Source organism: Patella vulgata, chromosome 1 (genome assembly GCF_932274485.2).
Source record: "Patella vulgata chromosome 1, xgPatVulg1.2, whole genome shotgun sequence".
Taxonomy (NCBI): Eukaryota; Metazoa; Mollusca; class Gastropoda; family Patellidae; genus Patella; species Patella vulgata.
Genome location: NC_065879.2, coordinates 73,784,632 through 73,808,508, shown reverse-complemented (window position 1 = coordinate 73,808,508; position 23,877 = coordinate 73,784,632). Strand labels below are relative to the sequence as shown.

At 35.1% G+C, this 23,877-nt stretch overlaps 1 protein-coding gene across 1 annotated transcript; it reads left to right on the top strand.

Moving 5' to 3' along the window:
* The first annotated feature begins 15,268 nt into the window (after positions 1–15,268).
* On the top strand, positions 15,269–23,512 carry LOC126811843 (zinc finger protein 714). The gene is made up of 2 exons (XM_050537789.2): positions 15,269–15,662; positions 17,251–23,512. Exons 1-2 carry the CDS (start codon positions 15,660–15,662, stop codon positions 18,439–18,441), a joined length of 1,194 nt encoding a protein of 397 aa, XP_050393746.1. The 5' UTR covers positions 15,269–15,659; the 3' UTR covers positions 18,442–23,512.
* The last annotated feature ends 365 nt before the right edge of the window (positions 23,513–23,877 follow it).

Here is a 23,877-nt window from a genome sequence, read left to right as displayed (position 1 = left end):
ACGGATGAAATGTCCACCCAACCAATCATCACAGAAGAGTGAAGAAAGTTCTTGGAAGTCCGAAGACTTCTGACTAAAGAGATAATCTCTGCTTCAAGAAAAGAAAAGATTTATTGTTGAGAATTGTGATAGCTGAAAACAGACCAATGGAAATCAAAGATGATGAATTGCAAAAATTAAAGTGAAAATTGAACGTTATAAATACTATAGGTCACTTCAAAAGTACCAAGGAACATTTTAAATACGTTTATCTACATTTTGTTAAAGTACTTAGGACTTTATTGCGGTGATGAACTGTTAAAGAGCTTTTGCATGCGATTTTAGATTTTCGAATATTTGTGTTTTTAATATGATAGCTTTGTTTTTTGATGTTATTGGATGGTAATCGTATATATTTGCATGTTATATGAATAATTATATAATTCTGTGGATGTTGGATCAGAAAATGGGAAGTTTCCAAGCAGTCTCCTAACTAATAAGTAGCGCAAATCCTAAAGCAGGGGAGGTAATGTAGAAATATGGAGGGAAAGAATTTGTGCTTAGAAACTGCTTGTAAAATAATTTTATGGTTTTGATTAATTATTCCCCATTGCCAAAATATTAGCTATGGTATAAGTTAATTCTGAAACGCAAATTAAAATTGTTTAGGAGGTTTGTGACAATAACAAGACAGGGGGTCTAAAGACAAAGAATGGAGAAATATGATGGCTGGAACGATAGCGTTATCTTTCATATTACTGATTCTAACTTCATAACCACAAATATAGAAAGTATATGCTGGTTATTTTGATACGTTAAATAAGCTATAGATTAATGAACATGTTGGTCATTCACATTTTTCTTTGTTATAAAACATATATCATATTTGTTGATCAAATAAGGTAACAATCCCTGTCGATATACAGGTTTGGGGTGAATGTCCATTCCATTTTTGGAATTTAGCTGTTATCAGTTGTTTACGTAAATACCAGAGACAAAAGAATAAACAATAGACAAAAGAATAGGCACCTATATAAGGGAGCGGGGCTAGAATAATTGAGGGAGATCATGTGGATTCTTTAGACGACTATTTGATGCGGTAGTGTTTTCCTGGGTCTAGTCATGCTGGCTAGATTTTTACAGGACTGGGGTTGGAAAGAAAGAGATGTTAATTTTAAATATTGTAATGTAGACTACTGTGTAACTGTTGTGACATAAAGTGTTTAGCAAAAACACTATCGTTGTTCCTGTTACTTATTTGAGTCGGTATCGTGAGAAAACACAATGGTGAAGTCCTATAAGAAGAGAGACACAACAGTAGCAGTCCAGAGCCACACCCCCCCCCCCCATTAGACGATCAGGCCAAAAACTAAGATGTGTAGTCGGATAGTACTACAGCTATTTGCAAACGGAAAAGAAGCATTGTCTTTAGTATGGGCATGTCAGAGATTTCACATGTATTTATATACCACAGTCTTCGAGATGTTAACTGACCACAAACCACTGGAGTGTAATTATTCACTAAAATCCACTACATGTGCAAGAGTAGAAAGATGGGTTCTTAGATTACAGTCTTATAAGTATAAAGTCAGATATATTCCGGGTTCACAGAAGATAGTTAGATTAACTGTCGAGACTATTGAGAAACCAGTATGAATTAATTTAAAGCCACTGTCTACCAAAGGCGACCATCAATACGTCAATTTGTAGCTATAGAAGCGACACCGAATGCAATGACTACCAGAGAAATTAAAATTGAATCACAATGCGGCGCTGAGTTAAGATGTTTGCGAAACTGTTTGTTAAAGGGAAAGTGGTATCAACTTCCATATAAATAATATATTCCTGTAAAATCGGAACTATGTGCAATAGGCAATATTGTACTACATGGGACGCGAAATCGTTATTCCAAGATCAAATCGCGATCAGATATTACAGCTAACACATGGAGGTTATACAAGTATTGTTGGAATAAAGAAACGTTTGAGAACAGGACTATTGTGGCCTGGACTCGACAAAGAAGTTGAGAAATTTTGCAATTCTTGTTGTGGATGCCAACTAGTGTCTCAGACAATCACGCCAGAACCTATGTCAAGGACGGCCCTATCTTTTGCACCATCGCACCAACTTGCTGCCGATTTGTTGGGACCATTACCGTCTGGAGACTATAATGGCCGATTTTTCGAAACAGCCATTACGAAATCAACTACATCGGTCAGAATAATCAAAATCATGTCTAAAATATTTAATACACATGGATTACCATTAACTTTACAAACAGATAATGAGCCTCAATTTGTGAGGCAAAAGTCCGGCTGAAATATTATTTGTGATATGATTACGGTATATTAATTTTATAATACCTATTATGTTTTTAATTTTCATTTCAGTTTTTTTAGATTGTTCTATTTCCATTAGATTTTTTTTTCTTTTAAATTCATATTGATATATGTTTTGTTTTTAACCATTTAAAAAGTCACTTTTAAACAGAATTATAAAATTCCCTATTGATATTCATGACAGAATACTGTTATTCTAATGTGGCAAGCATTGGCCATAATAGACATGCACTCTATTTATCTTCTAAAGTAGAACTAACCTATTAATTCAAACAGTATTTTGCCAATTTGTTACATTTGTTCTCTCATTTATTTAAAATAATGCCAATCACACGTGCTCACGTTGTTTTAGAAAAACAATTAACGTCATTTAGAAGGGAGATAACCATGATTAAATACATGTGAGCTTACGATTTTGTGGATTTTATTCCTAATTAATTTGAGTTTGATAGAGATAAATACAAATAAAATTTGCGAATTCGTTAATCAAACTAAAATCCCAACATTTGTTAAATTTCTAGAAGTAATAAGGGTTGTTTGAATAAAAAATATATAATTCAGACAAGATTTTACCGGAAATTCATACATCAGAAAAAAATCATGGAAACGCTTCTAAAGGATCAGATAATTGCAATATATTAACATGGCAAAGATGTTGTAGTGCAAGCTCTGGGCGATTAAATTTAATCCTTGAGCTTCTCAAAATTACCAAACTCGATTCACAATTCGGGTAACTGCAAGGTTAACTTACCCCCATATGCCCCGAACTGCATTCTACCCTGTCCGACCTACATCATAATGTATTAATTTTTCAATGAGAAACACAATATGACATTGATATGTGTACCGTAACGGAAACCTGGATGGGTTAAGAAAGCGATTCTTCTCATTTCATGCTGTAATTAGGGTTTCACACTGCGTAGCCAGTGTGAAATATTATTGTTTTTGTTAAGATTATTAGGGTTTCACACTGCGTAGCTTGTGTGAACCACTATTGTTTTTGTTAAGATTATTCTTATTAGGTTTTCACACTGCGTAGCTTGTGTGAAACACTATTGTTTTTGTTCGGATTATTATTCTTATTATTATTTTTTTCCCATTTTGATCATATCTCAGAAACTACTTGTCGGATTGATCCAATTTCTTGGGTTTTACTGTGAAAGTGGGTGTGACTTAGAGATTAAAGCTATTTTGAACGTTCTGTGACAATGCGAAATGTCCGAAATAACCTCAGTGGTTAATTTTTGAAATTTTGTCGTAACATTTACGATAATTGCCGGATTTTAACATTTGATACATTTTGACATCGGCAGAAACAAGGCACGTAGCTACGGTTCTTTAGATTGTTGATTTTCGATGAATCTTCGGAGATATTAGGCGCCAAATTTTGAAAATTTAAATCTTTACAAAAAACTTTTTTATTAATGAATATTTTTTGATGATATTTTATCCAGGGCTAAAGGGTCGTCTGATTTGAGCGAAAATGTCAACAATTTTTGTATATATAATTTTCGTTGGCCGCTTTTGACTAATTCAGTTTTACGCTCTTAGATTCATTAATGGTCGTTCGATTTGTTTGAAACAAAGTTCATATGCTCCGTTTTCCAAAATGTCATTTTTATACGCCCACATTTTCATGTGGGCGTATATTGTCGTCACCCCTGTCCGTCCGTCCGTCCGGACGTCCGTCCGTCCACAATTGGTTGTGCACAGTCTACAGGTCACAATTTTTATCCGATTTCGATATTGGCATCTATCGGACCATAACTTCATGGATTATGGCCCCTGATTGTACGAAAAATCACGTTTTTGGCTTGTGAACACTGTAGAGGTCACAATTTTTATCCGATGTTGTTGAAACTTGAAATATAAATTTATAACCCAAAGATCCCGGTTCCTTTCGATATTCGCGCATATCGGACCGTAACTTCCTGAATTATGGCCCCTGATTGTACGCAAAAACGCGTTTTTTGGCTTGTGGACCCTATAGAGGTCATAATTTTTATCCGATTTCAAAAACCGTATAATTATATCACCGTTAAACCCTAAGGACGGTTGAGTCCGAATTTCGTGAAAATCGGCCCAAAACTGACAGACAAAATGGCTGCCGTTCGTTCTCAAATAGCGTAAAAATATGGTATATCAAGGTTGTGGACCCTATAGAGGTCACAATTTTTATCCGATTTTGTTGAAACTTGAAATGTAAGTTTATAACCCAAAGATCTCGGTTCCTTTCGATATTCGCGCATATCGGAATGTAACTTCCTGAATTATGGCCCCTGATTGTACGAAAAATCGCGTTTTTAGCTTGTGGACCCTATAGAGGTCATAATTTTTATCCAATTTAAAAAAACGTATTATTATATCACTGTTACACCCTAAGGATGGCTGAGTTCGAATTTCGTGAAAATGGGCCCAAAACTGACAGACAAAATGGCCGCCCCTCGTTCTCAAATTGCGTAAAAATATGGTATATCAAGGTTGTGGACCCTATAGAGGTCACAATTTTTATCCGATTTTGTTGAAACTTGAAATGTAAGTTTATAACTCAAAGATCTTGGTTCCTTTCGATATTTGCGCATATCGAATTGTAATTTTCTGAATTATGACCCTTGATTGTAGGAAAAATCACTTTCGTTTTAGCTTGTTTTCTATCCATCTCTCGAAAATGTGGGCGTATCCTGCCTGGCAGCCGCTAGTTTTTGTTACCGATAAAGTTTCCTGTCGACAACGGAAGTGGCATAATTTCAACAAAAACTATAATTTTGACAGTTCGGTACCACTTTTTGAAAGCAATTATTATTTTTTCAAAATTTGTTATTACCAAATCGATGCGCAATGCAAAGGCGCACAAAACATCGGACTCAGTTTTTTTAATTTCGATTTCGTTTTCGGGCTATTTCGATTAAAAGGTGAAAAAAGGAGTAAAATTAAGCTATTTACAACCCATTCAGCGTCTTAATATTTTAAAATATTTCTTCGTAACTTTCATAAACTCGCAGCAACAATCCATACGAAGAGAATGTATGTGAAAATTAGTTTGTAATATGAGCAGTTGCCGAGAAATGGGCAATTTTGCATGAGTGACTTTTTACGCTAGTTTGCCTGTAAAATAGTCAATTATTATTGGATTTCCATAAAAGTGACAATATTTGATGCGTAATGTCAATATTAACTAGGTCAAGCCAATTTAACATTTTCAATGTCACCGGAAATGACGTAATTTGGGCAAAAACTGTATTTAGAGCCATTAAAACCAATAGTTTATTCAAATGAGTCGTATTTGTTATTTGTTTAAAATTTTGATATTTGTTTCCAATCAACTAATAGCATGAACCCATGCGATCATATAGATATCACAAAATGGTTTCTAACTTGATCAGTTGCGGAGAAATAGACGATTTTCAACAGGTAACTTTTCAAGGTTTTTGGTCCATAAAAGTGTCAATTATTATTCGATTTTCATAAAACTTTCAGTGTGTGATACCTAATGTCATTTACGATTTCATACAAGTAATTTAAGATTTTCATTATCACCGGAAATAACGTCATTTTGGCAAAAACTGTATTTTGAGCCTTCAAAACAGATATTTTATTCGAATGAGTCTGAATTGTAATGTTTTTAAAATTTTGATATTTGATTAAAATCAACAAATGGATTGAACCCACACGATCATACAGATACCAAAAAAATGGTTTCTAACTTGTACGGTTGCAGAGAAATAGACGATTTTCTACAAGTCACTTTTCAAGGTTTTTGGTCTATAAAAGTTGCAATTATTATTCGTTTTACATAAAATTTTCACCATGTGATGCCTTATGCCATTTATGATTTCATAAAACTAATTGAACTTTTTCATTATCACCGGAAGTAATGTAATTTTGTCAGGATCACTTTCATGTGACACGTGTATAAAATGAATTGATATTGCTGGATTTGGTTGATTCTACTTCCATTTTATTTAATGCGTGCAAAGTTTGTGGATATCTATTTATCGGTTCCATTGGTTCTGGAAGTAATGAGTTCAAGGGTAACATGGCACCAAAGGTGACATAAGTTCAAGGGTAACGTGGCACCAGTGAAACCCGTCATAACTGCTTCGCAGTTCTAGTTATTATTATTTTTTTTTCCAATTTGATTGTATCTGAGAAACTACATGTCGGATCGATACGATTTCTTCGGTTTGATTGGGAAAATGGGTGTGACTTAGAGATTAAAGCTATTTTGGGCATTCTGTGACAATGCGAAATGTCCGAAATCACCGAAGTTGTCGTTTTGTTTTTAAAAAATGCCGTAGTATTAACAATAATCATTGAATTTTAACATATGATGCATTTTGACATAGCGGGAGACCAGGCACATAGCTGTGCTACTTTTGATTTTTGATTGTCGACGAATCTTGGTAGATATTAAGCGCCAAATTTCGATAATTTAAAATTTTACAAAAAACTTTTTTATTTATGAATATTTTCATATGGCTTTTTAACCAGGGTTGAAGAGTTATCCGATTTGACTAAAAATGTCAACATTTTTTGTGTCCGTAATTTTCTTTGGCCGCCATTGGCTAATTCAGTTTTTCAGTCCTAGATTTATTATTTATTATTCGATTTGTACAAAAGAAAGTTTATATGCTGCGTGGTCCAAAATGTCATTTTTTTTGTTACCGGTAAAGATTCGTGTTGGCACCGGAAGTGAAGTAAAATCAACAAAAACTACAACTTTGACAGATTTTGACAGTTCGGTACAACTTTTTGAAAGCAAATATTATTTTTTCAAAATTTGATATTACCAAAAGTATACGCCATGCAAAGGCGCACAAATCATCGGACTCAGTTGTTTTTAATTTCAATTTAGTTTTCGGGCTATTTCGATTAAAAGGTGAAAAAAGGTGTAAAAGTAAGCTATTTACAACCCATCCGCACAGTCTTCATATTTCAAATATTTCATCGTAACTTTCATAACCTCGTAGCAATAACCCATACAAAGAGAATGTATGTCAAAATTAGTTTGTAATATCAGCAGTTGTCGAGAAATAGGCAATTTTGCATGAGTCACATTTCGTGCTATTTTGCCTGTACAAGAATCAATTATTATTCAATTTTCAATTTTCTTTCACCATTTGATGCCGAATGCCACGTTTGACTAGATTAAACCATTTTAACACCTTTACTGTCACCGGAATTGACGTCATTTGGGCAAAAACTGAATTTTAACCTTCAAAACCGATATTTTTTTCAAATGAGTCGTATATGTTATTTGTTTAAAGGTATGATATTTAATTTCAATCAACAAATAGAATGAACCCATACGACCATATAGATTCCACAAAATGGGTTCTAACTTGTAAGGTTTCAGAGAAATAGACGATTTTCTACTAGTCACTTTTCAAGGTTTTTGGTCCATAAAAGTGTCAATTATTATTCGATTTTCATAAAATTTTCACTGTGTGATACCTAATACCATTTACGATTTCATACAAGTAATTTAAGATTTTCATTATCACCGGAAGTAACGTCATTTTGGCAAAAACTGTATTTTTAGCCTTCAAAACAGATATTTTATTCGAATGAGTCTGATTTGTAATGTTTTTAAAATTATGATATTTGATTCCAATCAACAAATAGATTGAACCCATACGATCATACAGATACCAGAAAATGGTTTCTAACTTGTACGGTTGCAGAGAAATAGACGGTTTTCTACAAGTCACTTTTCAAGGTTTTGGGTCTATAAAAGTGGCAATTATTATTTGATTTACATAAAATTTTCACCATGTGATGCCTTATGCCATTTCTGATTTCATGAAACTAATTGAACATTTTCATTATCATCGGAAATACTGTACACTTACATGTAACAAATGTATAAAATGAATTGATATTGCTGGATTTGGTTGATTCGGCGTCCATTTTATTTGATGTGTGCAATGCTTATGTGGAAACCTGTTTAATGGTTTCATTGGTACCGGAAGTGACATATGTTTAGGGTAACGTGGCACCGGTGAAACCCGTCATTACTGCTTCGCAGTTCTAGTTCCTAATTAATATTGTTTACAAACATGTATCAATAGCCTAAAGCGGGGGGTGGGGGTGTTGGACTTTACGTCATCAATAGCCGTAAATTTATAAAATCAAATAAAATACAGGAACTATGACTTCATATCAAAAATTGAAGTCTCTCAATCGATGTACAATTTTCCAAGTCAAGTATGTGAAGTGTCATACCGTTCGTAGACTTTTTTTTTTCGAGGAGGGTCGCCCTCAAGAAGACCAAGAAGAAGAAAAGATCTGTAGCGCTTAAGGAACGTTTCCTGGTCGAAAACGCTGCGACACGTGTTCTTTATGGAAGGTGTAGCTGCCAATATTAAATGCTCTGCTAAAATGTCTTTTCGGTTGATTATGTTAAAATTACTATATACAATATAGAAAGTCCTAATATCGGTAATGATAAAGTCAAAATACCCCTAAGGCCAACGTTAAATGTAAAATGCCAACTGTAACGTGTCATATGACAAATGTTTTATTGGAAAAAGCTGTTTTTTTAAGTGGTTACACTCTACATTTCACTCACTACATTTTACATTTGCTCTCTGTCGCATCTCTTTTGTCCTTCAGGCTTTCAGCATAAAATCTTACGCATGGCACTAACTTTAATATGCAAAGGAAGGATATCACGTGCCTTATAACGAAACGACGCCGAGATGAATTTGGCGCACTATAAGCCAGTACGCTATAAGGATATTCATCACACGATAAGAGCAAATCAACCTGGCACACTATAAAACATTTACTTACCTTAAAACCTTACCTTAAAAACGATCAAAATTGGATGGTACTAAACTCTATTATCATGATTACAGAGATAGGGCGGGGGCAATATCAAAATATGGGTCTTAAAATGTCGACTGTTTAAAATGTCAAAATAAGGGCCTTAATACTAAATTCCAGTTAATACAGTCACAGTCAAAGAGAAAGAAAAATTATCATTGATTTTTCGAAAGAATGTGTCTCTGTCAAACAGTAACCTAATTATTAAAAATAGACTGTACTTTCTATGTATCTTACTTGTCGAAGGCTCGGGTTAGCCATACCAATGACGAGATTTTATTGCAGTCACGGTCGTCCAGCGCAATTCGTATACTGTGCCAGTTTGATTTCCTTTTATCGTTTGGTGAATATCCTTATAGTGTTCTGGCTTATAGTGTGCCAGCTTGGTCTCAGTGTCGTTTCCGTATATATTAATAAGTCACGTGATATCCCACATTTGCATATCAAAGTTAGTGATGTGCGTAAGATCCTATGTAGCAAGCGTACAGAGCAAGCGAGACAGCGCGCAAATATTAAATGTTATGATTGAAATGTAAAATGTAGACACGTCAAAAAACAGCCTTTTCCAATAAAACATTTGTTATTTAACAATTGGCATTTTATATTTAACTTTTGCCTTAGAGTTATTTTGACTTGATCATTACCGGTATTGGGACTTTGTACATTGCACTTTTTACACATAGTTAATGGAAAAGACATTTTAGCAAAGCATTTACTATTGGCAGCGATACTCTTCCATAGTTTTTTTTAGTGAGATAGCCACCAAAGGGAGATCACTACATTGTTTTCAGAGCTGGACACAGACTACAACATATAATTTATCCCAGTGTTTTACTTGACGTCTAATTGCCCCTCTCTATCTCACTGGATCAAACACCCCATGCCATAAATAAAGCAACATTGGGAGTTGGTGATGAAACGAATTAACTACCCGCCATTCGTATCGCCGAAACAAACCCCTTAAAGGGGAAGACCAACGATTTTCAACAAGGTTTCCATGAATCTTAAATATATATTGATAAAAACGTAGTTGGTTCAACACGCTCACTGGCCTGTATAGTAAGGATACAGTTTTGGCATAAGTTTGCTGATGTATTTTGTTTACGTGTCGTCGTTTGGATGAGAATCCGACCAAAAGAATTGTTTATTTGGATATTATAAATATGTAATTGTGTTTTTTGTTAACGTTTAATATACAAATCCGACGCGTACATTCACTCATACTGAACAGTACGTTGTGGACCAATTCACGCCACACGGCTAATCGTTTACATCACGTGGTTTGTTTGACACCCGGCAAGTGAGAGATATTTCGTTGGCTTGAATGTTTTTGAGTGCTGAGCCTGCTAACAGTGTTTTTATTTATGTGGCACCTAATATATTCAAATAAATATATAAATTTCCAAAGTATGTCAACATCAGACACCAGTGTATCGGAATATAAGAGAGAGAGAGAGAGAGAGAGAGAGAGAGAGAGAGAGAAATGGGGTTTAACGTCCACTCGACACAAACTAGGTCATTTCGGGACTAACATATGGTTTAATTTTATTTCAATAATTCGCTTGCGCATAGGGGTCTTTGGCAGTGGGAGGAAACCGGAGGACCCGGAGAAAACCCACGAGGTTGGACAGGCGACGCTACTCCTTGTCACGTACAACCGGGGATTCGAAAACACGCCAGTCGACTCAATGACAGACTTTATGATACAGCGCGCGCACGCTAACCATTCAGCCATCCAACCCCCCTTATCGGAATATAAGATATCGCTTCTATGGGTCTACAGTAATGCCCTATACAGATTCGAGTCCAGCTATTCCTAAGAGGAAATGGAAGAAAAAAAAGGAAACGTCGTCCACGTCGACATTATGTGCCAAAATGCACTATATTATATGTCTCACATGCCCATAATTTTGTTCTGTTTATGTTGAAAAACACTGTCGGCAAGCACAAAAAAACATCGAAGCAAACGGAATACATGTCACCTGCAAGCTGTCAAACAAACCACGTGATGTAACCAATTAGCTATGTGGCGTGAATTCGGTCACCGCGTACTGTTCAGTATGACTGGATTTACGCGACGGCTTTGTGTACTAAACGTTAAAAAACGTAAGTTCTTGTTGATAATATCCTAATAAACAACCCATTTGATCAGATTTTTGGCCAAATACAGTAGTAAATTTTAACTTAATCCGAAATATGTATGCTTACTATAGGGACTGGTGATCGAGTGGAACCAACAACACCACTTCCGGTTTGAACAAAAAATTGGCATTGATCCCAAACATTTTAGGAAAGGTACGCATGTGTGGCGTATTATATCCTGAGGTATCTTAGCCATAAAGCTCTGTTCATACTTCATCCGTATCCATAAACGTATCCGCATCCGTATCCGCACCCGCATCCGTATCCGCGTTTTGCCGTCCAAATAGAAAACGCGAGATTGAGTTTCTATTTGGGGAGATGATGTAATAAGGGGAAAGTACTCGCTGATTGGCTAAAGCTCGGCTCACTTGCCGAAATGCCGGACGCACTTTACAAAAATACGCTCTGGGAGCAATCAATCCGGCTTAACGGACGCAGTTGTTTTTGTGCGCAATACGTGCCGGGTTCTATTTGAACCCTTTCTCTAAAAATGACCAAAGTATACCAGTAAGTATTCACGCACGTATTTACAGATACGGATGTAGTATGAACGGACCATAAGCGGTAAAGCTCGGTTCATACTACATCCGTATCCATAAACGTATCCGCATCCGTATCGGCACCCGCATCCGTATCCATGTTTTGCCGTTCAAATAGAAAACGCGAAAACGTCCGGCTTTCAAGGCTGAATTGTCTGTCAGAGATAACATATTGTCATTTGCAATCATGGAGTCTGACAGTGACACAGAGGAAGTCTTTCTTTTGTATTTGTGGACCCAAAGACGAAAGAGAAAAAAGAGAGTAGGGGTCCATGAACTGTTACAAAGAAGGAAGAAATATGGAGAATACCACAACCTGGTGCAAGAATTGTATTTTCATCCGCACAAATTCAGACAATATTTCCTCTGTCTTGTCCATGTTGTGTTCTTCACAAGACAACACAAATCCACAGCACACAAGGCCAGGCTTTTCTTGGAATGGATTGAGTTTCTATTTGGGGAGATGATGTAATAAGGGGAAAGTACTCGCTGATTGGCTAAAGCTCGGCTCACTAGCCGAAATGCCATACGCACTTTACAAAAATACGCTCTGGGAGCAATCAATCCGGCTTAACGGACGCAGTTGTTTTTGTGCGCAATACGTGCCGGATTCTTTTTGAACCCTTTCTCTAAAAGTAACTAAAGTATACCAGTACGTATTCACACACGTATTTACAGATACGGATACGGATGTACATGTAGTATGAACGGACCTTTACACAGTACATATATATCCTATAAAATGGAATACGGATTAATGTTTAATAAACATTAGCGTATGTTATTCTGAAATGGTATATGTCAATTTCATTCAATCGTCGACAAACTTGATAAAAGGGTTCTTTGGTACTCTACCAACATCTCTGCATAGCATTAGGAAAGTAAGATTGTTACATACTATTTAATCCTCTATTTTTCGTCCAGTCAGAGCAGAACAGTAGGACGTTAAACCTCATTTCATTTTATTTCTATTTTTCGTATTTGATTAACGAGTTTGACTGCCACATCTCAATACTGATATACTGATAAATTGTTTCAATGACATTAAGTACAATGTAATTGAACTGGAATATACAGGTCACAATTCCATGAAATATCATTACCAGTGTTTGTTTCCCATAAAAATTGTGCTCTGTTAATGTGTTTCTCAACCACTAAGGGACACTTAAAGATTAGAAATTTTGTGCTGAGCCATACTTTCGAAATTGCTAACCTAGCCCCTTGGCTGTTCCCTGAGTGACTGACGGGCTTGGATAAGGCTTTTATACAGAATTTTACTAGACAGAAATCCTAATCTAGAAGATCGCGAGGGTTAAATTGCCCCAAGCGCCCCTTACGCCATTCAGCAGACAACAAGCGGACAAACTCTCTGTTGGTGATCCTCTTATATTTTGTCCTGCTTTCGCATCGTGGGTGCTTTTCAGGTAATCCAGTATTTTTCTAATACGATTTGGTGTCGCCATAACCATGCACATTTGCCATACTTTTATTGGAAATAACTCCCCTTTCGTGAGAGTTCGAAATTTGAAATGCATGTTTATAGCTCAAAGAGCTTGGTTCCTTTTGATATTCGCGCTTATCGGATCTTAACTTTCTGAATTATGGCCCTTGATTGTACGAAAAATCTCGTTTTTAGCTTGTGTTCCCTCTATAGAGATCACAATTTTTATCCGATTTAAAAAAAAAACGTTTGAATATATCACCGTTACGCCCTAATGATGATTGAGTTCGAATTTTCTGAAAATCTGATCGAAACTGCCTGACAAAATGGCCGCCCCTCGTACGCAAACTTTAATGAAACTTAAAATATATATCCCAAATATCTCAGTCCATGTCAATATTCGCGCATTTCAGACCATAACATCCTGGATTTTGGCCCCTGATTGTATGAAAAATAGTCTTTTTTCCTTGTTCTCAATCCATCTCTTGCAAAATATGGGCGTATCTTGCCTGACAACCGCTGGTTCTCATACTGTAATTAGCAGATTGCAATGTATTATGTTTTACCTAATATTAAAGAGATATTTTTCTCATTCTGTAATTACATGTATCAGATTGTAATAGATTATGTTTTACCTTATATCAAATACATGTAGATATTTTTATCATACTTTTATTATCAGTTCTTGTTTAAATTATATGTGTCATGCACCAGAAACGCCATTACTAGTGTAATAAAGATTTTTGATATTATAATATGATGACTTTTTATGTGAACACAAGCAGGCCTGTCAACGGTGTTTTTTTACATTTTTCTATTTTAATATAAAGGCTATATACTAGATTAGAAAAATGACAAACTAAGGATTTAATTATTAGCAGTAGAACTTTAGTTCAAATACAAAATATTAAAGGGGGAGGGGGTCGGCTAAAGACGGCTGGTTTTTAGTAGATAAATAATAAAAGTCAACATTGTAGACCCAAGTCAATTCCTTGGTAATACTAACGTGCATATAATTAGTTTAACGAATAAATGTTACGGTCACTATATGAACATTTTGGTGATGGAAACCCCTAAAAAATGACCTTCCTTTCTGTGGACCGGTCGGTCCCCATGATTATTTTCATTTCATAGAGAGCCGCTGGGTAAAGTATGGATGGCATGTAGACAGCTGTTCAGGCGCTAATACTGTCCGGTTTTGTATATGCAAACAGTCTGCTCTTCGGACTCACCCAAACACTTACAAATATATTACAGAGAATCCAGAACATCGCTGCCAGGATTGTAACAAGAACTTCAAAATATTCATCCATAAACTCAGTGTTAAAAGTCTCTTCACTGGTTGCCTGTCGAACCCCGGATTCAGTATAAAGTTCTGTCATTAGTGTATCAATGTCAAAATAATCTTGTTCCCTTATATTTGTCTGAACTTTTGACAAACTATAAACTCAAACGTGCGCTAAGGTCGCATGGCAATAATATACTTGCTGTTCCCAAAACAAAACTAAAACAATTTGGTGATAAAAGTTTCAGTGCTGCTGCACTTCGCCTTTGGAATCAGTTACCAGTAAACATTAAAGAATCTCAGACTTTCACAATCTTTAAGTCACAACTAAAAATTTAATTAAAATTTGAATTTGTATATATCCATATAGGCCCACTGTTGTTAAATTGACATTGTAGACCTCTGCCTAAAATAGTGTATGATCTGTTATATGTAATTAAATAATAAAAAGTAGTTGTAAGAATACAAATATGAAAGTAATTGTAATTTAATCCATTACCAAGCAATTTAATCGACCCCATGTCTGGTCATGGTGTTTTACGACTAGATCATATCCGATCAGGCCATGATATACGTACTTTTATAACATTATTATGACAATTGAACTTCGTAACGAGTTGGGGGTGCTCATATCAGACCATGAATGAGTTACTCGGGTTGTAGTGTCCATGTCCGCAATTTCGATACAACGATAGCTGTCTACGTCACGTAAATAAAGATGGCGAACGCATCGAATGTGCAATTTAATGGTTAATCGGTGTTCTGTCATTGTCTTTGATAGCCTTTATTCAAAAAGAGGTTTAGATATTCCTGGCACAACCTTTTGCCGTCTTATTTTTAGTTTTACAGAACTCTGGAATTTTGACTTCGACAAGCTTTTTGAAGAAAGCCAGAGCTTCTTTGTTTCAATACCCGAACGTACATATGTATTTGAAGTTGAAAACTTTGTCCTGTTCCCCTATGGCGTACATGTATGTTTTAGTATTTCACTAAATTTATGACATTTGTTACTGTACTGATTGGACTTTCATTCCTCAGCACATTGATTACATCCTGCACTGTACAAGAAACAGACTGTGTAACACTCAAGACTAAAAAATAAAAATATGGTGAGTTGGTTTGTTTTAGTACGGCAATCATCATACGCAATATGAATAACGGCATATTAGTAGAATTAAAGGAGCTAAATCGCTAATATTTTAAACCTAGAAATTGACACAAGTGGGTCGCAACGCATAAAATAATGTAATATGAATGTATTTAAACTGATTTACATTCAATCGTTTCCGTTTATACTCTAATTTCAAATCAGTTATGTTCCACGAAATATGTCAGAAGCCTCAATCGAATGGTAATCTCTAGGGTCTGGTTACTCCAGTCTACACCGATAGTATTTATTGCACATGCTCCCCAGATAAGATATGGTGTCACCGTTTGACATGACTTGTGGGATATGTCTAGCATCGTTTTTCGAATCCATTGTTACAAATGGCGCTGAAACATACATGTATTGCACACGATTCGTGTACCAATGGCAAAATGTTTATTTTGTCTTAAATATTGGATATCAGAAGCCCATCTTTTACCGGTAAGATCACAACATCAATGTTGATTTAAATTGACAAATAATTTGTTTTCAATGTCGAAAATTTTGGATGATACTGAGTTAGAGACTTAGCAACTTTAAAAGATTTGTTTACTTGCATTTCAAGTTCAGTTTGTGTTTTTTTTTATGTCGTTTATTGATAGTTTACTAGCCATACACATGTAGTTCAGCACTTCAAATTTTCTTTTTCAAATTTGTCTCTGTTTCAGTGTAGCATACAAATGGTAAGTAGCCTAGCTAATGTAAGTGAAAGGCAAACTTAAAGCCGTAAAATTTGTTATTTTTCTTTGCATTATTGGGATAATATCCAATTTTTGTTTGTTTAATCAATGCTAAAATGTACTCTGATGGATTGAAAGAAAACAAAATCATAGTAACATCTCCAAAGTCTGTCTTCATTAGCCCAGTCAGATCAGAACAGTGGGACACTGATCCCCATTTCATTTCATTTCCCATCCAAAGGTATTAGTGAAGATTATAGCCTGTGAAGCTAGCTTGGTTTGACCATATCCAATTTTATGTTGTCTGCAGGGGATGCCAGCAGGGAATGCCAAATGTTCACTGATTTCAAGTCACCATATCTTTGAAAACACTGGTACATGTACCATTTTTAGACTGATATAACCCTGTTAGAGATTTATCTTTCACAGTAATGCAATGGATTAAAAATCACTTTACTAAAAGATCTGTGTTCCCATCAGGATGTAATAACTAAAAACAGTAAATTTGGATAGCAAATGGTATGCATGTAAGCTTACTTCGAATACTGTTGATAAAAAGAACAGAATAGTATATACATGTAGGCCTAATCCTTTACCCTTCTTAAATAAAGATATTATTATTATTATACACAGATGAACCATGGCCTTATCAGCATAAATTATCAGTAATAAAGCCCACATAACTGTAAACTTTCTTTGTGACGGATGGCAGACTATCTGTTCTGCTTAAATCTACAAAGCTGTATTGTTTGCAGAAGACTCACAACTAACTTTGTCTGATTGCTACACTGTTTAATGTTATTAATTTTGCCATATTTATGATATAAAGTTTTAGTGAACATTTTGTCATTTAAAATTGTACTTTTACAGGAAACCTCTGATGATGTTCAAGTATTCCACCAGTGTGTGACTTGTGATGAAATATTTGCAGAATACGGCGACCTAGAAAATCACAATAAAGTCCATATTAAACATGAAACAATGGACGAGATTGAAAATAATATTCATCAATGCACATTATGTGATGAGAATTTTGAGACTGCTGTTGATTTAGAGGAGCATACGAAAGAAATACATGAGAAAGAAGAAGAAACTGTTCACCAATGTAGTGTTTGTGAGAAAAAATTTCTACGTTATGAGGATTTGGAAAAACATACAAAAACACATGAAGGACATGAGATTTCTAAAACCTCTAAAGTATTAAACCTTTTTCCTCATAGAAAATCTAAACCTAGCACTAAAAAGATCAACACTAAGATCAGTATGCCTAGTAAAAAAAAATCTGTTGAATGTGATGAATGTGAGGAAACATTTAAATGTATAACGCATCTCAGGATACATAAGAAAACTCACAAAAAGGAGAAGTCAGCAAATGTATGTGAGATCTGTGACAAGCAATTTAAGTACCACAGCCAACTTGAAGCCCACATGAGATCTCATACTGGAGAAAAAACCGTTGAGTGTGGTGTCTGTCATAAAAGTTTTTGCGATAATGCCGTTATGAGAAAGCATATGTTAATACACACTGGTGAAAGACCATTTCAATGTAGTCTTTGTCCAAAGGCTTTTAATCAAAGCAGTAATCTTAAGTCACATATGAGGCTTCATACTGGAGAAAGGCCTTTCAAATGTGAGTTATGTGGTAGTACATTTTATACTGGTAGCAATCTACTAACACATATGAGGTCACATTCAGGCGAAAGACCCTTTTCTTGTAAACTTTGCAACAAATCATTCACACGAAACACTCATCTTACCAGACATATTAAAGCCGGGCATGCTGGTGAAAAACCATTTCGCTGTTACGTTTGTACTAAATCATTTGCGCAAAAAGGAAACCTAGATGCACACATCAAATCATTGCACAATGATGGATCAATCCAAAAAGATTTCATCTGTGGGATTTGCAATAAAGCTTTTAATCGAAATAGTAATTTACAAAAACACATGGCTCTTCATATGATCGAAAAGAAATTCAAATGTGACATGTGCTGGAAATCATTTAATAGTAAATATTATTTAACAAAACATCAAAAATCACATACAGAACTAACTACCTGATAGTAAATTGGTCAAAACCTAATGTTGATGAAAACAACGTTGGTTATTATAATATATAAAAAAAAAAATTGCTAGACAGTAATTAATCATACATGTAGATTATGCAAGAGCTAAATCTGCCTATTGCAGGTCTTTCTTTAGCCCTGAAATGTTATCTAAATTGGGCATTAATTAACTTATCCAGACCCTAATCAACTCTCGATATCATCACTAGCCTGCGATGTTTAGTGGATTGGAATACATTTTTGAAAAATAATTAAACATAAAAATAGATAATCAAGACTTTGTTTTTTATCGTACCGACTTTAGAGATGACGATTGAGGCTAGCCTAAAATTCAAAAGCTGATATCTCGGTTCAGAGTTGAACAATCTGACTGACATTTTCAGCATATTATATTTACGTTATCTATTTTTTAACTATTATAGCGAGAACTGTCAACTTTTTATCTAATCTCTCATAATGTCCCTTTAATGCATAAAATACATTACATTCCTTTCTAAATTCCTTTCTGTTTTGTGATAAGATTACAGAATATTTACCCAGTTGTACGCGACAAGGAGTAGGGTCCCCTGTCCAACCTTGTGGGTTTTCTCCGGGTCCTCCAGTTTCCTCCCACTACTAAAGAACCCTACGCGCAAGCGAATTATTGAAATAAAATTAAACCATATGTTAGTCCCGAAATGACCTAGTTTGTGTCGAGTGGACGTTAAACCCCATTTCTCTCTCTCACACAGAACATTTACTCAATAAATCAGGTTTCTCAACAATGACAATAACAGCCCTTTACAAAGCATTAAAATAATCAAGGCTCATTTGATGCAAATATCTGATGTACATGTATACCATAAAGAGTTTTGTTTTACTGTCAATCTGATGCATACATGTAGTTTAAATTCGAATGTCATTATACATGTATATACACATACAAATTATTGATATATTAATCATTTTTGTTATCAATTTGTGGTTATGAAAATTAAGAATATTGACTCATTAAATCAGGTATCAATGACAACCCTTATGAAAGCATTCAAATAATCAAGGCCCATTGGCATATCTGATTAAAATACAGATCTATATTTCTTTTCGATTTTTATAATTTCGATGGCCTCTACTACATAAGGATCTGACCAGCTGTAGTGGGAGGTTGCGTCAGGGGTCATAAGAGCGTCTTTTGACCCTTATGACGTTAGACATGATTAATCAGCGTTGACTTTTCTAGTGGTTTACCCACATTTCTGTTCACCGCATGCTAATTCCTCACATCAAGCAGAACGCCTGTTATATATAATATAACAACTCTTCCGAAAGGAAACCAAATAGGATCTGTGTTTCAATCAGATTGCATATCTGGCATATAAAAGTATTCTTTTACAGTAAATCTGGAGCATATTTTAAGCCTAAATGTCATTATATATACACATACAAATTAAAGATACAAGTATACATGTATTAGTCATGTATTATTAATTTGTTGTGGTTATGGAATTTAAGATGGATTTATTTTAATTGTACATTCTTGTCTATTTCAAATTTTTTGTTCCCCGCCTTTCGAAGAAAGCAGGAGAGTATTAAAATGGGTCTGTCTGTCCTTCACACTTTCTGGGATACAAAAGCTCTCCTTCTTATTGAGCTAGAATTTTAAAACTCTGTGTAGGTGTTTATTAGTTGAATGCTTTGATGGAGTTTGAAGATGGCATTTTTCTGCTTAAGTTTAGCAGAGATAAGTAATTTGATTGGTTGATGCTTTGGGGCACAATAACTTTACGGTAGTTCTAATGAACTGAGAGCATGAAACTTAGTGTATAGTTTCATTATATTAATACCTTGACTAAGTTTGATAATATTTTCTGTTCAGGGTAAACAGAGCGATAAGCAATTTGATTGGTTGAGACTTTGGAGCTCAACAACTTTGATTCTAATCCTTGAGTGGCATTTAGCGATTGAGCACATTAAAAAACACAACACAATTGATGATATGTTAAACCCCTTTCAATTACCCTATTATTTATTTATGTAACTTTGCATTGTAACAACATAGGTCTTAGGCGTCTTTTTATAGGGGTGGGTGGGGTTGGATTGCCGAATGGTTAGGATTTGCGCGCTGCGCTGTATCATACGGTCTGTCATTGAGTCACCTGGCGGGGTTTCGAAGCCCCGGTTGTACGTGACAAGGAGTAGGGTCGCCTGTCCAACCTCTTGGGTTTTCTCCGGGTCCTCCAGTTTCCTCCCACTGCTAAAGACCCCTACGCACAAGCGAATTATTGAAATAAAATTGAACCATGTGTTAGTCCCGAAATGACCTAGTTTGTGTCGAGTGGGCGTTAAACCCCATTTCTCTCTCTCTCTCTCTTTTTATAGAACTATAAATATTACCTTTTAGTTTACTAATTATCATTTGTACATGAAAATGGTAAGAGAATACTTGTTAAAACCTCATGCTATATGTGTATAAACCAGTGTTTGTTTTCCATATAAATTGTGTTGTGTTTTTGAACTTGGATTCTAATTGAGTGAGAGTGGTGAAACTTTGTGTAAAGTTTCATTACATCAATACATGTACATGTACCTTGACTAAGTGTGATGATGATGAACATTTTCTGCTTAGGCTACGTAGATATTTCAATCTGATTGGTCGTAACTTTGAAACACAATAACTCTCCTAATTGAGGTAGAATGTTCAATCTTTGTACATGTAGGTGTTAATTAGGTGGATGCCTTTTGACAGTGTTTGATCATGCACATTTTCCACTAAGGCTAGACAGAGATAAGCAGTTTGATTGGTTGAGACTTTGGAACACAATAACTTTGGTTCAAAATTGAGTAAGATCGATGGATCTCAGAGTATAAGCCTGTCTACAGCTAGCTCCGCCTGAGAACAGGCCCTAAGCTAATTAACCAACATTTTAATTCCTACATCGATGATTTTAGTCGAAAACACTGAGTATGCTTTTAGAAATTTTTAGAAGTTTTTATTTCTCATCTATGTTCATATTGAATGAAATTAAATATGATTTTTTAGCCGTTGTGTGTATGAAAGATGTCAAACTGATCAGAGTGGAATCACGAAATAGTCCACTAAGTATTCAATAAGGCGGCGCCCATGAAAGATAATTTCACAGAAGCGGTTTTGTTTGCGAAGACAAATTTATGAGATATCAGCCTCACTGTTGGCTTGTTAAAATACGAAATGGTTTATGACGTTATTGCTGAGAAGCTTAAAAATATGAATGTACACCCTAGCTGGACTTTATTCTCTACTCTTATAGAAGAAAAACAATAAATTTTACAATATTATTTTATTTTCCTTCTTCGATTTTGAAAATTAAATTGTTATGTAATCTACTTATACTCTGATCGTTTACATATGTCCTTTTCATCTTTGATTATTAAAATAATAATACGGAATACAAGTTACTTGTATGTTTATTTGGGAATCACGTGGCTAAGTGGGTAAGACGCTGGCTCGCTAGCCTGGAGGTTGGGTGTTCGATCCCTGCATTGGCCGAGAAAGTTCATCCAGATTTTCCGGCGTGGTTTTTTCCTTGTCAGTGATGCAGGACGGACGGCCTGACAAGGACAGCTGTCTAGTCGTTCGGATGGGACGAAAAACCGAGGTCCCGTGTACAAATTGGCGTGCACGTAAAAGATCCCTTGGCAGTTGGAATTCGATATAAGAGTAGGCCGTAGCGCCGCTGCCCAAGCAAAATTTCCCTCATAGCACACTGTATGGCGTATGCCCGTCTTCATTAGCCCAGTTTAGGAGCAAAACAGTAGGACGTTAAACCCCATTTCATTTCATTTTGTACTTTTATTTCTTTGCTTGATAAAGAGGAGATATCTCTTGTATTCTATATTATTGTGTCATGTGTTATTATTCTGAGTTAGTTACTAAATGTTGCTTAAACAATTTAATTAAATTGAATTTTTGATTTTTAAAATTAAATTGTTATGTAATCTAGTTATTCTCTGATCATTTACATAGATGTCCTTTTCATCTTTAATTATTAAATCAATTTGTAGCATCAATAAGCTCAGAATATAGAGATACATTATCATGCTAAAAATTGTCCCATAACCAAGGCTGGAAATAAGGTACCTGTAACAGACAATGTCAGGCACAGATTCAGGCTTTGTCAGGCACTAAACCTTTGGTGCCTGTCATTTTGTCTGGCACTGATTTGTCTTTTTTATTGATATTATTAATACATGTCCGGCACTAATTTGAAACTGTCAGGTACTATTTCATTAGTGCCTGACATTTTGTCAGGTACATCTAAAACCGTTATTTCCAGGCCTGCCCAGTAACCCATCAGAGAAAACTGGGGACAGTTGAATAGATTTGTCCATCCACCACACATTCTCAATGAAGACAATAACTCTGATTCTAATTGAGGTAGAATGTTTATACTTGGTATAGGTGTTTATTAGCTGAATGTAATGACTTGGTTTAATATTGAGCATTCCTGCTTAACATAAAAAGAGCTAAACAATTTGAGTTGGCAATGCTTTTGAACAAGATAAATTTGATTCCAAATGAGTGAGACAGGAGAGTAGTGAAGCTTTGTGTATAGTTTTATTACATTAGTACCTTTAGGAAGTTCAGTAATGACCATTTACTGTGTAGGTTTTAAACCTGCACAAAGCAGTGTGATAAGCCATTTTGTTGTTTGAGAATTTTGAAGACATAACTTAAACTTAGATTCTATTTGAGTGATACAAAGTCTACAGTTTTATCCCATCAATACTTAGACTATGTCGATAATAGACATGTATGCTTAGCCTAAGCAAAGTGATAGGCAATTTGTTTGAAAAACCTAAAACCAGTGGTTCTAAACAAGAATTAAGGTGGAGACACCAGCATCGTGGTGAACTTGTTATTAATCTAAAATGTATTTTATTTTATGGAAAACTTCATGCAACATATTTGAGCAAGATGGCTTTCACCCAAAATGTTTATACTTACAGATATCTAAGCTTAAAGGAGCTGAACCTTTAAAGCAGCATTATCCATAGTAAAGTTTAAAAAATCATAATTTGAATTCAATAAAGGTTTATTTCAATCAAAATTGATGTTGTTATCTTACCGTGAAAGTCTGGAATCTTAATATCCAACCTTTAAGACACACTGAACATTTTATAATCGATACACGCCGTCGTGCACTATATAGCTTCGAGTGCCATTTGTAATGAAAACAGAAAAAAAGCATACCCCTAAAGACAATGTGGAAGTAATTAAAAATGGCTGATCCCCAAATGACAAAGTAATTTTTTAAAAGCCGCGAGGACTAAGTAGACGGAACATTATTGATTACAAATTACAATTAAATACATTGTCTAGAAATTGAATGCAAAGGTTCCAAAGAATAGAGCTATACGTCCATTAACTAGGATTAACATTACATACACTTGTTGAATTCTTTTGCACTCCTGC